Raw genomic sequence first — 13275 nt, 5'->3', positions numbered from 1 at the left:
CATACTGGAAATTAAACAGCTATAGACACTATATTGTAATGGCGGTGAACAGCAAATTATATTGGGACTGTGAAAGGGTGGCAGACAATCTGGCTCTAACATACACAATCTGGAAGGGTCACTAACACTGACATCGCTAGTGACACTAATACAGTGAGCAGTGATAAAACTGTATAATAACTTTGTATTAATGACACTGATTGGCAAGGGGTTAACATCTATGGACAATCAAGGGGTTAAATGTGTGAATAACAATGTGTAATGTGTATAATGTGTGCTGCTTTTTACTTTACTGTCTGGCTGTTTTTGTTTTTTTTTTTGTTCTCTGAACACAATGTTCTGTACTTTTATAAACACAGATATCCGTGTGTGATTGGACACAGCTGAACAACTGACTTCAGCCAAAATCATTGGCTGAAATCAGCTGCCAAACTCGTTCTGTGTCTAATCACAACACGGGCTGGCAGGGGGCATGCACAAGCGCGCTGCCAAACCCGGAATAATTTCCTGATTTACAGGTATGCGATTGTAAATGCACCTGCCAACTGCCAGCAGTATATTGACTGTGATCGGTCAGTAGGTGGTTAAAGAAGGGGAGACCACAGGAATGACCTCAGTAACCTGCTACAGATCTTTCTTTATGCTAGCTTTACTGCTTAACTGCACTGGAAGTTAGGGACTTGGCGATGCTGTCTGGCAGGGGTACTTTGATTATAAGACTGGCTGGACAGATGTCTAAATCTTTACACAGATAAGGAAGTTATTGATCCCTTCCGGCCACATGTACACATATATGCACCCTCACAGAATGTTTGTCTTCTTCTGTAGGGTATAGGCGTACATGTGTTTGTGTTGGAAGCGTCCTGCTCAACGAGAGCTCAGGTCCCATACTATCAGGATGCCCAATTCCCGATCACCTAATTGTTGTGATAGCCTTTGAATGGCTATCACAATGATCTGCCGAGTTGCTTCAAGTCTACCCAGAAGAATTGATGCTGGTTTGAAAGCAAAGAGTGGTCACACCAAATATTGATTTGATTTGGATCTCTATTCTGTTCAAGTACTTTTTTTTTTTTTGTAATTCATTTTGATAGTAGATAAAAATAAACTATTAACACTTCTATTTCTGAAAGCTGTCTTAATTCACAGCATTTTTTCACCCCTGCCTAAAACGTTAGCACAGTACACTACATACCTACATATACAGACAGTATATATGATATCACTGCAATTGTCAGAAGCAGAGTTTTTGGGTTGTGTTGGTTGTTGTAGGTTATGGTAACTAGCAAGAAATATACAACTAAATATTAAAAAAAAATACAATTTTTTTTTTTACTATTTTGTGCCAGTTTACGTTGGATAACAATACAAAAACAGGAGATATCCATTACCATTTACCATCAAATGAAAGCCCAATTTGTCCTGAGAAAACAAGGTATAACTTATCTGGCTACAGAAACTAGTTGCAATGAGATGTACAGTTTCATTAGCAAGTTGTAAAACTGTGTTCAGGGGTTAGGATTTGTTTTACCCGGGTCATAAACTGTAATGTGTATTTAGCTGTTTATCTGGGGTTCAGTTTTAAAATGTCATTAATGTTTCATTGAGGGTGCTATCTCAATGAATAAATAGAAATTCTTTACTACAGAATCTTCAAAACATGGAAGCTCTGCTATTTAAACCAGCAAATATAGGCAGGATATGAGGAGTGATTACTCAAATATATTCAGCTTATACCTGCACCGCATATATAATATAACTTTTATTGGAATCCATTAAAATCACATAGAGAACCATAAGCGGAATATGCCATGGGCTAGCATGTATCAATTTATGGCTCTTCCGTGATTTTAACGGGTTCAACTAAAACGTTAATACGCAGCAGGCCTGAAGGAGATTACAAGTCAGTCTGGGGTAGCCTGCTTATTGACACAGGTTTAAATAGCAGTCTGGATGTGGCAAACGTTTGAAATCAAGCACTGCCCTGCTCCACTCTTTTTCAGTGGCAGCAGTGGTGGTGGGGGATGGGATCAGTGGCAGTGCTGATATGGGGTCCCTCAGTCAGTGGCAGCTGTGGTGGTGGGGGGGAGATGGGATCAGTGACAGTGCTGATATGGGATCCCTCAGTCAGTGGCAGCTGTGGTGGTGGTGGTATGGGATCAGTGGCAGCGGTGGTGGTGTGGGGATGGGATCCATGGCAGTGCTGACATGGGTTCCCTCAGTGAGTTGCAGTAGTGGTGGTGGTGGGGGGATGGGATCAGTGGCAGTGGTGGTGGTGGGGATGGGATCAGTGGCAGTGCTGATATGGGGTCCCTCAGTCTGTGGCAGCGCTGATGGTGGTGGGGGAGATGGGATCAGTGGCAGCGGTGGTGGTGTGGGGATGGGATCAGTGGCAGCGGTGGTGGTGGGGATGGGATCAGTGGCAGTGCTGATATGGGGTCCCTCAGTCTGTGGCAGTGCTGGTGGTGGTGGGGGGGATGGGATCAGTGGCAGCGGTGGTGGTGTGGGGATGGGATCAGTGGCAGTGCTGATATGGGGTCCCTCAGTCAGTGGCAGTGCTGGTGGTGGTGGGGGGGGATGGGATTATTGGCAGCGGTGGTGGTGTGGGGATAGGATCAGTGGCAGTGCTGATATGGGGTCCCTCAGTTAGTGGCAGCGTTGGTGGTGGTGCGGGGATGGGACCGGTGGCATTCACTTGCAGATCACTTGGTTTCCCCTCCTTGCTCGATCTCAGTGTATCTCCAGCTTCTTTCCTTCACGTCTCCAGTAACTCCTATCCTGACATGGGGTCTCCTCACACAGCAGAGAACTCCTCCCCCTTCACTCTACTAGCCCAGCTCCAGTTAGCTGACTTCCTCTTTCAGTCTCCGCCTTCTGACACAGCATCTCCCTACCCTACAGCCGGGAAATGAATAGGCAGAGAGGATAAGTGGGGCGGATCGATATGTGGATACTATGTGCCTGTCTGTGCTGTTCCTCTCTCATACTGGTAGAGGAGGCTTCGGGTGGCAGGCAGTGGGCAGCAGGACCCCTCCTCCACAGTGGCGGAACTCCAGGGTCTGATCACAAGTGCAACCCTTGCGGCCTTGGTAGTTCCACCACTAGTGGAGGGCATTGACACACACCCCTCTACACAGTCTCAAAGGGAAACATGCACAGCTGAGGATGTCAATCACTTGCTGTGTTCAGGAGGGGGCAGGGCCATCCCCTGGGATTCTGTGGTGTCAGCATAACCTGGCAGAAGTGACTTATGCAAATAGTAAAGGGAAGAGAGAACAGACAGAGATCACGCTAAGTGTATTAGATTGAGGCAAGCACACACTATAGACAGATATGTTTTGTTCATTTTTCATTTCAGAAGTTTACAACCACTTGAAGGGGTAGTCTGTCTAACTTTATTGGACAAGGTTTTATCTCATTTGCAGCTAACGGTCTCTGACAACACAAAGACATATACTGGTGTGACACACTCTGGACATGTTCCCCATAATGTAGAGCAAATAATTATGCTGAGATAGCATGACTTCTCTATTGAACAGAAAATGCCTAAACCAGGATCATCATGGAAGGATAGCCAGGTTTCATTTTAACAAAAGCCATACCTTTAAAGTGGACTGCTGGAGCATGCTCACTTTTACACTGTGGTTAAAGCGATATTAAACCCAAAATCAAAAATTTTATATATTCAACTTAGCAATCATTAGATGCAATGACTGCATTTGTTTTCTTTTTAGGCTTTCTTCCCTCTGTTTTCACCTGGTGATCTGACCAGTAACACATTATTAGAGTATTAGAGTGCTCCCCCCTCCCCATTATTAGAGTGCCCCCACTCTGTGAAAAGTGAAAGTGCACAGGGGAAACCTTTGGACAGCCATATTGTTAATCTGGGGGGAGGGGAGTGTTAAATGGACTAGCAGATTTAGATACACTAACAAATTGAAGCCAACCTCCAGCTCACACTTTATAAGCAGTTTTGGTTTTATTTTGGGATAATAGTTTTACATACAGTAAATAAAAGCTGATCACTGTAAGTACCTCTGTCAGTAGTAAATGGTTTGTCTCTAACCTCTAACTGTTACATCTGCAAAACAGCTTGTTCTGCTAAAAAACAACAGACTTGCTGGCTGAATCCCCAGATGAAAATAATAAAAAAGAAAGTCTAAAAAAGAAAACTAATGCAGCCATCGCGGCTAAGAACTGGTAAGCTGCAATACAATAAATGATTGCTTTCTGGCTTATGTTGCCATAAGAACTTCTGTTTCCATTAGTTAATGTTCTACTTTCTATTCCTTTATCAGCTCATTACCCAGCCAGTGCTTGCATTCTTGTTTTGCCAGTTTCCAACACCTTGTGCCTCATCATGTTGTTTTTTTCTCTGCATCTACATGCAGCTTGTCTATGTCCAAACGTCTGAGTATTCCAGCTCTATGTCCTACAGCTCTTCCTCCTTTATTGGCCTGCCTCATTTATCAAGACTCATCTCTCAGTTCTGATTTGCCTACCTCCTGTATATTGTACTGCTCTCTAATCGTGTTGTTTTTGTCTTCAGATGGCCCTACATGCATAGATTTCTTTAGCTCAGCATATTTGAGCTGAAATTAGTCATGTAGTGCCTTTAGACCTAAGACTGCCAAAGCAATCTTGAATTTCAGCCAAATCCTTCTGAACTGGCCAAAATTCAAGTCATGGGTGGCCCTGTTGGCACCACCCAGTTTATGAAGTTGATTTCCATTGGACTTTTGTCAAAACAAGTTGGGTGGAAAATTGTCCAGCCAGATATAGCCACTGTTCAGGTGTTCTGACAGCCGCATGTGTCAGCCGTCAGAACTAAAAAGCTGACAAGGAAGACTGTTCTTTCTCTCCAATCTAAGCATTGAAAGTGTGATCTCTGTAACTTACAGTTGTGATGAGATAGCGATAACTCCAATCTTAGTTGAATAACACAGGCAGTGACTCGATCAGATGACACCTTGTAGATCTTGTGAAGTTTATTCCATAAACTGAGAGAATCTTACAACAATGAACATCAGATAGGTCAAAAGATCATAATGTGGTCTACTTCTTGACATGAGTCTTGAAGCTGAAATGTCTTACTGGGAAAAGGGGTGGGCTATCTATACAGCATGCACTAAACCAGAGGAAAGGGAGGAGCAGAGACAAAATACAAAGAACACTTCAAGGCATATGACAGTCATGTGAAACATGACAGAGACTCCTCATCCAGCTTGGATGGAGGAATCTATTAGATTTTCTTTGTTTAGCTTGCAGGTAGAACAAGAGAAATCTATACATGTATAGCTAGCTATAGTCTATTAGTGCCCTGTATTCTCTAACCTGTGCCCATATGCTTCTTGTTAACTCTTAGTATTCCCAGTCCACATGGGTCCTTGTTACTGGTTATTGCCCCGTCATGATCCTGATTCTGGCAACCTTGCCTGTCAAAGACCTGATGATCAGTACCTCTTTGGTGCAGCCAAGTCATGTTAAATACACTTAGCTTGACTTAAACAAGGCTGCTATAGGCAAAAGAACTAACCTAGTCTAACCCATAGCTGGCTCCTAGTCTCTCATGTGACATTTCTTGAAATCTCCAATTTCCTGGTGTTGACCCTGGCACAGCTGATTGTCATCTCCTACTCTGGTTAGGCTGCCTTCCTGCACCAGTTTTGTCCTCGGCCAGATTGTAGACCATGATATGTCATACATCTCTCGGCATTCAGTCACTCTAGTCCAAACCCCTACAGACCCTGCCTGTGCCGATCTGAGGTGTGCTGCCAACTATGACAATCACCAGCCGTACAAACACCTTCCCGTCCTTGCCTTAAAACACAAAGAGCAGTCAGTGCAGCAGCGTAAACCATTACAGATTCATGGCATGTGTCAGTTGTAATAATGGTAGTTTGCAGAACCTTTTAATGTTAGTCTCTTCCAGGCAGCCCCTGTCCCTCCACATCCCTTCTTTATTAACACAACTGATTTGTACATGAAATGCTACCAGACCATTTTTCTGCACCCTTCACTGGTGTTTACAATGACCTTTCAATGTTTAAAAACCTCCAGGGTCTGTTAGTCATTTTATTCATCATGTAAGCTGACAATAAGGAATGACTCAGAATGCCCCATATTACTGTGCCAGGTTAAAGAATAACTCCACTTTTTACATTTTTTTTATTTTTACTTATCTTTGCTGCATGGGGGGGAGGTCCAAGGTCCACTTTTTTCTTTCTCGTGCATTACTGCTCCACGCTCTGCATGCAAGGCTCCTTTAGCAGTAGCTTTGTAAGAATATCATTGACCCTCAGCGGCCACTTCTTGTCATGGTCAGCTGATATTGCAAGCCATCCCCCCTACCCCCATGATACTCAGTAATGCAGGGGATTATGTCACAATGCAACTGCTACAGCCAATGGTCTTCACAAGTGGCCCAAACAGCATGTACACAGCGGACTTCATGTAGTCCCTACACTGTTACTGCTCCCACCTTCATACTATAGGAAGAAGAATGGGACAGGAGCAGTCACATGATTACTACACTGTTAAAAAAATTAAGGATCACTTTGAAAACACATCATATCTCAATGGGGGAAAAATATGCTGGATATCTATATTGATATGGACTGGGTAAGGATTCCCCATCGTTTGATGGAAATGAAAATGATCAACCTACAGTGGACAGAATTCAAAGACACCTAGAAAATCAAAGTGAACAAATTATGCAGCAGCCTAGTCCATTTTGCTGAGATTTCAATGCAGCAACTCAAAATGGTACTCAGTAGTTTGTATGGCCCCCACGTGCTTGTATGCATGCCTGACAACGTCGTGGCATGCTCCTAATAAGACGACAGATGGTGTCCTGGGATATTTCCTCCCAGATCTGGACCAGGGCATCACTGAGCTCCAGGACAGTCTCAGGTGCAACCTGGCGGCGTTGGATGGACCGAAACATTATATCCCAGAGCTGTTCTATTGGATTTATGTCAGGCGAGTGTGCGGGCCATTTAATGGTGTCAATTCCTTCATCCTCCAGGAACTGAATGCATACTCTCACCACAAGGCTGGGCATTGTCATGCACCATCAGGAACCCAGGACCCACTGCACCAACGTAGGGTCTGACCAAGGATTTCATCCCGATACCTAATGGCAGTCAGGGTGCCATTGTCTAGCCTGTAAAGGTCTGTGCGTCCCTCCATGGATATGCCTCCCCAGACCATCACTGACCCACCACCAAAACAGTCATGCTGAATGATGTTACAGGCAGCATAATGTTCTCTACTGGCTTCTCCAGACCCCTTCAAGTCTGTCACATGTGCTCAGGGTGAACCTGTTCTCATCTGTGAAAAGCGCAGCGCACCAGTGGCGGACCTGCCAATTGTGGTGTTCAGTGGCAAATGCCAATCAAGCTCTATGATGCCGGGTAGTGAGCAAAGGGCCCTCAGGCCACCCTCATGAAGTCTGTTTGTGATTGTTTGGACAAAGACATTCACACCAGTGGCCTGCTGGAGGTCATTTTGTAGGGCTCTGGCAGTGCTCATCCTGTTCCTCCTTGCACAAAGGAACAGCTACCAGTCCTGCTGATGGGTTAAGGATAGGTTAAGGACCTTCTATGGCCCTGTCCAGCTCTCCTAGAGTAACTGCCTGTCTCCTGGAATCTCCTCCATGCTCTTGAGACTGTACTGGGAGACACAGCAAACCTTCTGGCAATGGCACGTATTGATGTGCCATCCTGGAAGAGTTGGACTGCCTGTGCAACCTCTGTAGGGTCCAGGTATCGCCTCATGCTACCAGTAGTGACACTGACCCTAGCCAAATGCAAAACTAGTGAAAAACAGTCAGAAAAGTTGAGTAGGGAAAAAATGTCAGTGGCTTCCACCTGTAAAACCATTTCTGTTTTGGGGGTCATCTAATTGTTGCCCATCTAGTGCACCTTTTGTTAAATTTTCTTAACACCAAAGGAGCTGAAACTGATTAACAACCCCCTCTGCTATTTAACTGACCAGAGCAATATCCCAAGATTTTAATTGACTTCATGCTATACTCTGATTAAAAAGTGTTCCTTTATTTTTTTTGAGCAGTGTATAAACTATGGAATTTACGATAAAGAGTGTACACTGTCCAGTGGTTGGGGGGAGGACTCAAGGAAACAATTACTATGATGTCTGGCATTCTACTTTAAGAATTTTTTGTAGGAATGATTGTGAACAGAGCGGACATCTTCCAAAGGGACACTTGTTCCAGAGACAGCTATCGAAGGGCCAGTTCATACCAGATTGCGGTGTTTTATGCTGGTTTCCCACACCACATTCAAAATGCACTGCACTTGCGATCTTCAGTAGGTGTTAGTATTAACTTAAGAACACTCCAAACGCAGGTCACAAACACAGTGCGTTTGCCTGCACTGGATCACATGGTACAGTAGAACCATACAATCCATTTTCTGTGCATTTTTTAAAATAGTGCGTGCACTTATTTTGGTTAGGTCCGGTGCAATTTCAGCCTATGAATGAGCTGAAATTGTCCTGCACCCGCATTGCATGTGAATCGCACAGGTGTGAACCAGCCCTAACACAGAATTTTACTCACAGATTTTCCATTGTATCCAAAATGAAAAATTTTTTGTTTTACTAGAATTTAACTCGAGTTAAAATGAATAATGGCAAACAACTAGACATTAAGGTCAGTTTAACCCACAGAACTGACCTGCTACATCTGTGCTTTATGCACAAATATTTTTCAACATCATCTGTACTTATTTGTACAAGTGGGAGTTAAGCATTATCTCCATCCCAAATGAAACTAAACGTGCTGAGAAACACAACTAGAGATCCATGCTGACCTTGCCTTCTGAAAATGCTAATTTCCTGGCTGCCAGGTTGATTTAATTGTATAATAATAAACTGAAATGTGTCCATGCAGAGTCAAGCAACCAGGTTACTGTAACCCCCTTCACCTCCCCAGCAGTGCATGCTCCTCTTTCACTTTGCCCTATATAGTAAAGGAAATGTCCCTTTAACTACTTTGGTACCAGCCTGTAAAACACTTCCAACACCAGGCCATTTTTTTAATTTTCAGTCTTCTGATAATTTGACTGACAATTACTCTGGCAAGTACCCCTATACCCTAATTAATTTTAATATTTTTTTAAGCTAGATAGAGATTTCTTTGGTGTTATTTAATAACCACTGTTTTTTTTTGTTTACTATCTGAAGGAGAAAAAAAACATTTTTGAGAAAAAAAAAAGTTTCTCCTACCTTCTGTTATAAAAAAAAAAATACAATCCCAGGACAGTACAACTTCCCCCCCAAATATCACCTTTTTGGAAAGTGGCCATCCCAAGATCTAATTTTTGCAACAGTTTTTGAAAATGAAAACATGCTGATACAGAAGTGGTTAAAACATGGAGCTTGGTAATGGTGCAGGAGATACAGCACATCATTAATGTACAGGTCAAGAGGAGGAAGTGAAGGGGTTAATGTACACGTCACATACAGTGGGAGGATGCAGATGACGGGGTTAATGTGCAGGATAAAAGAGGTGAGGAAATTATTATACAGATTATGTGGACAGCATGAAAACAAGATGTACAAGAGAGGAAGGGGTGAAAGTTGACAAAAAAACAAAACAAAAACAATCCCACAGTCAGTTAAAACCCATCACCATAATCTGCTGCTGCTGCATTCAGGCATTCGTACCCCTTTATTAATAAAACCTTATTTCTCCTCCACTGTAAGAGGAAGGGGTAGGTCCTCAGATGTAAACACTATAGTGTTTACATTTGTGATTGCTTTGATTGGTCATTTTAATAATCACAAGGAACAGAGCCAATCTGATCAGCTCCATACACTGTGTTTGTGATACGATCGCAGCCATTTACTGGCACACTGACTGTCCAGGAATGATTTCTGAAGGGCTGTTTTTTTTTTTAAAATAGCATTGCAGAAATACGCATCCAACACTCCACTGTTCTTAAATGTATAGCGATACTGTGGTTAAATTGACCTATCACTATATTACATTTTTTACCCTAAGAAATGTGAAATCTACAGGGAGTCTGACAGTTCCAAGAGTGTCAATGTCCTGTGTCCCCTGCAGCTCACAGCTTTTTCTGAACTCCACCCAATAAAGGCAAAGGTAGTGATGTGGAGCTCAGCAGGAGGGACCTATGGGTGACCCAGATGATTGACAGAAGTGTCAGTTTCCCTTCAGGTTTCATATAAAGTTTTCTCAACATTGGAGCAGAATTCATTGGCACAGGCAGCAGGAAAGGTTAGTTCGTATATTTTTCTTTAACAGGTATGGCATGGTTAACAAAAATTAAGTCTAGTGACTTGGTAGCTTTAAAGAAAACCTGTAGGACAGTATGATAGCTGCCATTGTTGACCCCCCACCCCCTTCTTTGGGAATACTAGCTTCCTGGATATCATTTTAACCCAAAACAAGTATGTACTGAAATTATTTTGATTCATTTTTTTTTCTGACTTGTGTACCTGTCCAAGGTCAGAAAGCATCGATGCCAAAGACAGCCAGGCAACTATCATTTTCAGAATGCAATCAGCAATGACAGCGTCATTACCTCTCCTAGTACAGGTTTTCTTCAAACCCCACTAGAAGGGTTTCTAACTGCACAGACAATGACATAAATATAGTTCTGCATCTAAACATGGCCTACCTTTTCCTCTGAATGTTTGGTGATTGCCTCTGCCTCTTCGCTGGCCTCCTTCTGTTGCCGATGCCAAGCCTCCATCTGTTTCCTGGTATCCAAGTTGCATTCCGCTGTCAAAGCTACCATCTTTCTATGATGTTCCTCTTGTATTTTTTTCTCAAGGTCGCTCCAGTGACCGCTCATGACAGAACTTATTTTCTTTTCCTCTAGTGGGTAGAGGGTCCCAGCCCCTGTCATTTCTTTCAGCAAAATCCCAGTCAAATCTTTGCAGATCTGAATCCGACACACTTCCACATATGCATCTGCCTGGGTCAGATTAGCGATCTCTGAGCTGCCCAGAGACAGAAAAATACAGAGTCACTACAGACTAAAAGTACAACAATTAAAGCATCAACATATCCAGAAGGTAATAGTGCCTATTGCCATCTGATCAGTGTCTTCCAAACGGCTTAATTTGGGGGGTTTGCACTACTTGCTATTGTGTCTTCTTAAAAGAAAGTACCAATTATATTTGTATGCTTGAGAAATAAGAAGCACAACATGCTTAGTGTTTGGCATTAAATGTAGAGTAATAGGTAAGCCAGGTATTTTCTGAATACGAACATTTCAGAACCGTAAAGGACCAAATTATCATGGTAGCATAGATTAAAATCCAAAGACCTTATAAAGGTTCAACAATCTACCAAACAAACCAGTATAGATACACACTATCCCATGTGATATCCATTTGAAGGCCTTTTCTGGAACTTTTTGTTTACAATCAGTATTTTTTGCTAGAACATTTCTTAGAACCGACAAACATTATATAGTTTTTATAAAGCAGAGGCCCTAGAGAATAAATTGGTGGATTTTGCAATTTTTTTTATGTCACATGGTATTTGCGCAGCGGTTTTTCAAATGCAACTATATGGGTAAAAAATACTCTTTTTGGAATTTTAATGCAAAAAAACACAATATATAACCCAATTTATTTGTAAAATATGAAAGATGATGTTATGCAGAGTAAATGGATACCAAACATGTCACGCTTTAAAATTGTGCATGCCCATGAAATGGCGAGAAACTTTTACTATCCATAGGCGACGCTTTAAAAGCCTTTACAGGTTACTACTTTAGATTTACAGATGAGGGATCATAAATTCCTTCTTTGCCCTTAAATGCATTAGGTGTGATTAAATGCTTTACTTTTTTACAAATGGCGCTGTTTATTTCCGAGTAAACCGGAAGTGATATTAGGTCATCGCTTCTGGCTTACTATATCATAAGAGCTGAACAAAGCCAAACCGGTCTTTGTTCGGCTCTGTGACCAGCCGATGGAAGCGCTAGCTGGTCGATCAAGTCTCCTGGTGAGATGAGAGATCCCATTAAGGCGGCGGAAGGTGGCGGGGGTGGAGAGGGGGTGTTGACATTTCCCTACATGAAACGGCTGCAGTCCTACTTAACCTTACTCCCTTATCAAGAAAACGCTATCACAAATCTCTTCTCAAACACCTCCTTAATGCCACACAGGCATGTATATTGGGAAACAACAATCTGCAGCTACGGTTGCCCAATGGCTTGCATGAGTAGGTGACATTGAACAGATGGAAGACCTGACTACTGCTCTTCAGGATAAACTGGAGGAACATAAGACCAGGTGGTTAATTTTCCGCTTCTCTGATGAATTCCTCCAATACACATAAGCCCTTGCCAGATATTCTTTGCTTCCCAAGAGGTATTCCCCCTACCTCCCAGTCTCCCCCACCCCTTTTTTTTAATCTTCTCCCTCCCAATCCCTCTCTCTCTTCTTACATAGTTACATACATAGTTAGTCTGGCTGAAGAAAAGACAAAAATCCATCCAGTTCAACCACTAAAAAAAAAAAAAAAAAAAGTTATAATCCTATACCCACTGTTGATCCAGAGGAAGTCAACCCAGCAAAGCACAATCTAATTTGCTCCTGCAGGGGAAAAAATTCCTTTCTGATCCCCCAAGAGGCAATCGGATATTCCCTGGATCAACTTTACCTATAAATAGTAACCGCTTATATTCTGTGTATCCAAGAAAGAATCCAGGCCTTTTTTAAAGCAATCCACTGAGCTGGCCAGAATCAACTCTTGAGGGAGTCTATTCCACATTTACACAGCTATTACTGTGAAGAAACCTTTCCGTATTTGGAGGTTAAATTTCTTTCCCTCTAGACGTAAAGAGTGCCTCTTGCCCTCTGTGGTGACCTCAAGGTGAATAACTCTACACCGAGTTCACTATATGAACCACTGATGTATTTATACATGTTGATCATATCCCCCCTTAATCTCCTCTTCTCAAGAGAGAATAAATTCAGTTCCTCTAATCCTTCCTCATAGCTGAGCTCCTCCATGCCTCTTATCAGTTTGGTTGCCCTTTTCTGTGCTTTCTCCAGTTCCTCAATGTTCTTTTTGTGAATTGGTGCCCAAAATTGAACTGCATATTCCAGATGAGGTCTTACTAATGATTTGTACTGGGGTAAAATGATATCACTCTCTGTGAAATCTATACCTCTTTTTATACCACGTCCATCGCCACCCCTCTGTCCAAGGTTTTGCTCACCTCCTCATAAAAAGAAATCAAATTTGTTTGACAACTTCTGTCTTTC

At 42.5% G+C, this 13275-nt stretch overlaps 1 protein-coding gene across 2 annotated transcripts in view; it reads right to left on the bottom strand.

Annotated features, from left to right (window-relative positions):
• Positions 1–13275, bottom strand: part of EVC2 (EvC ciliary complex subunit 2) — a 212080-nt gene that overhangs the window by 93450 nt on the left and 105355 nt on the right. For both annotated transcript variants that reach the window (XM_089677395.1, XM_089677396.1), the window contains exon 10: positions 10668–10992. In XM_089677395.1, coding sequence (XP_089533521.1) covers positions 10668–10992 — 325 coding nt within the window. The remainder of the gene's footprint in view (positions 1–10667; positions 10993–13275) is intronic.

The sequence above is a fragment of the Staurois parvus genome, unplaced genomic scaffold (genome assembly GCF_062004578.1).
Source record: "Staurois parvus isolate SC_StPar_1 unplaced genomic scaffold, SC_StPar_1.0 ptg000186l, whole genome shotgun sequence".
Classification (NCBI taxonomy): Eukaryota; Metazoa; Chordata; class Amphibia; order Anura; family Ranidae; genus Staurois; species Staurois parvus.
Note: the sequence above shows the minus strand (reverse complement) of the source record. Positions and strands in the feature narration are given on the sequence as shown.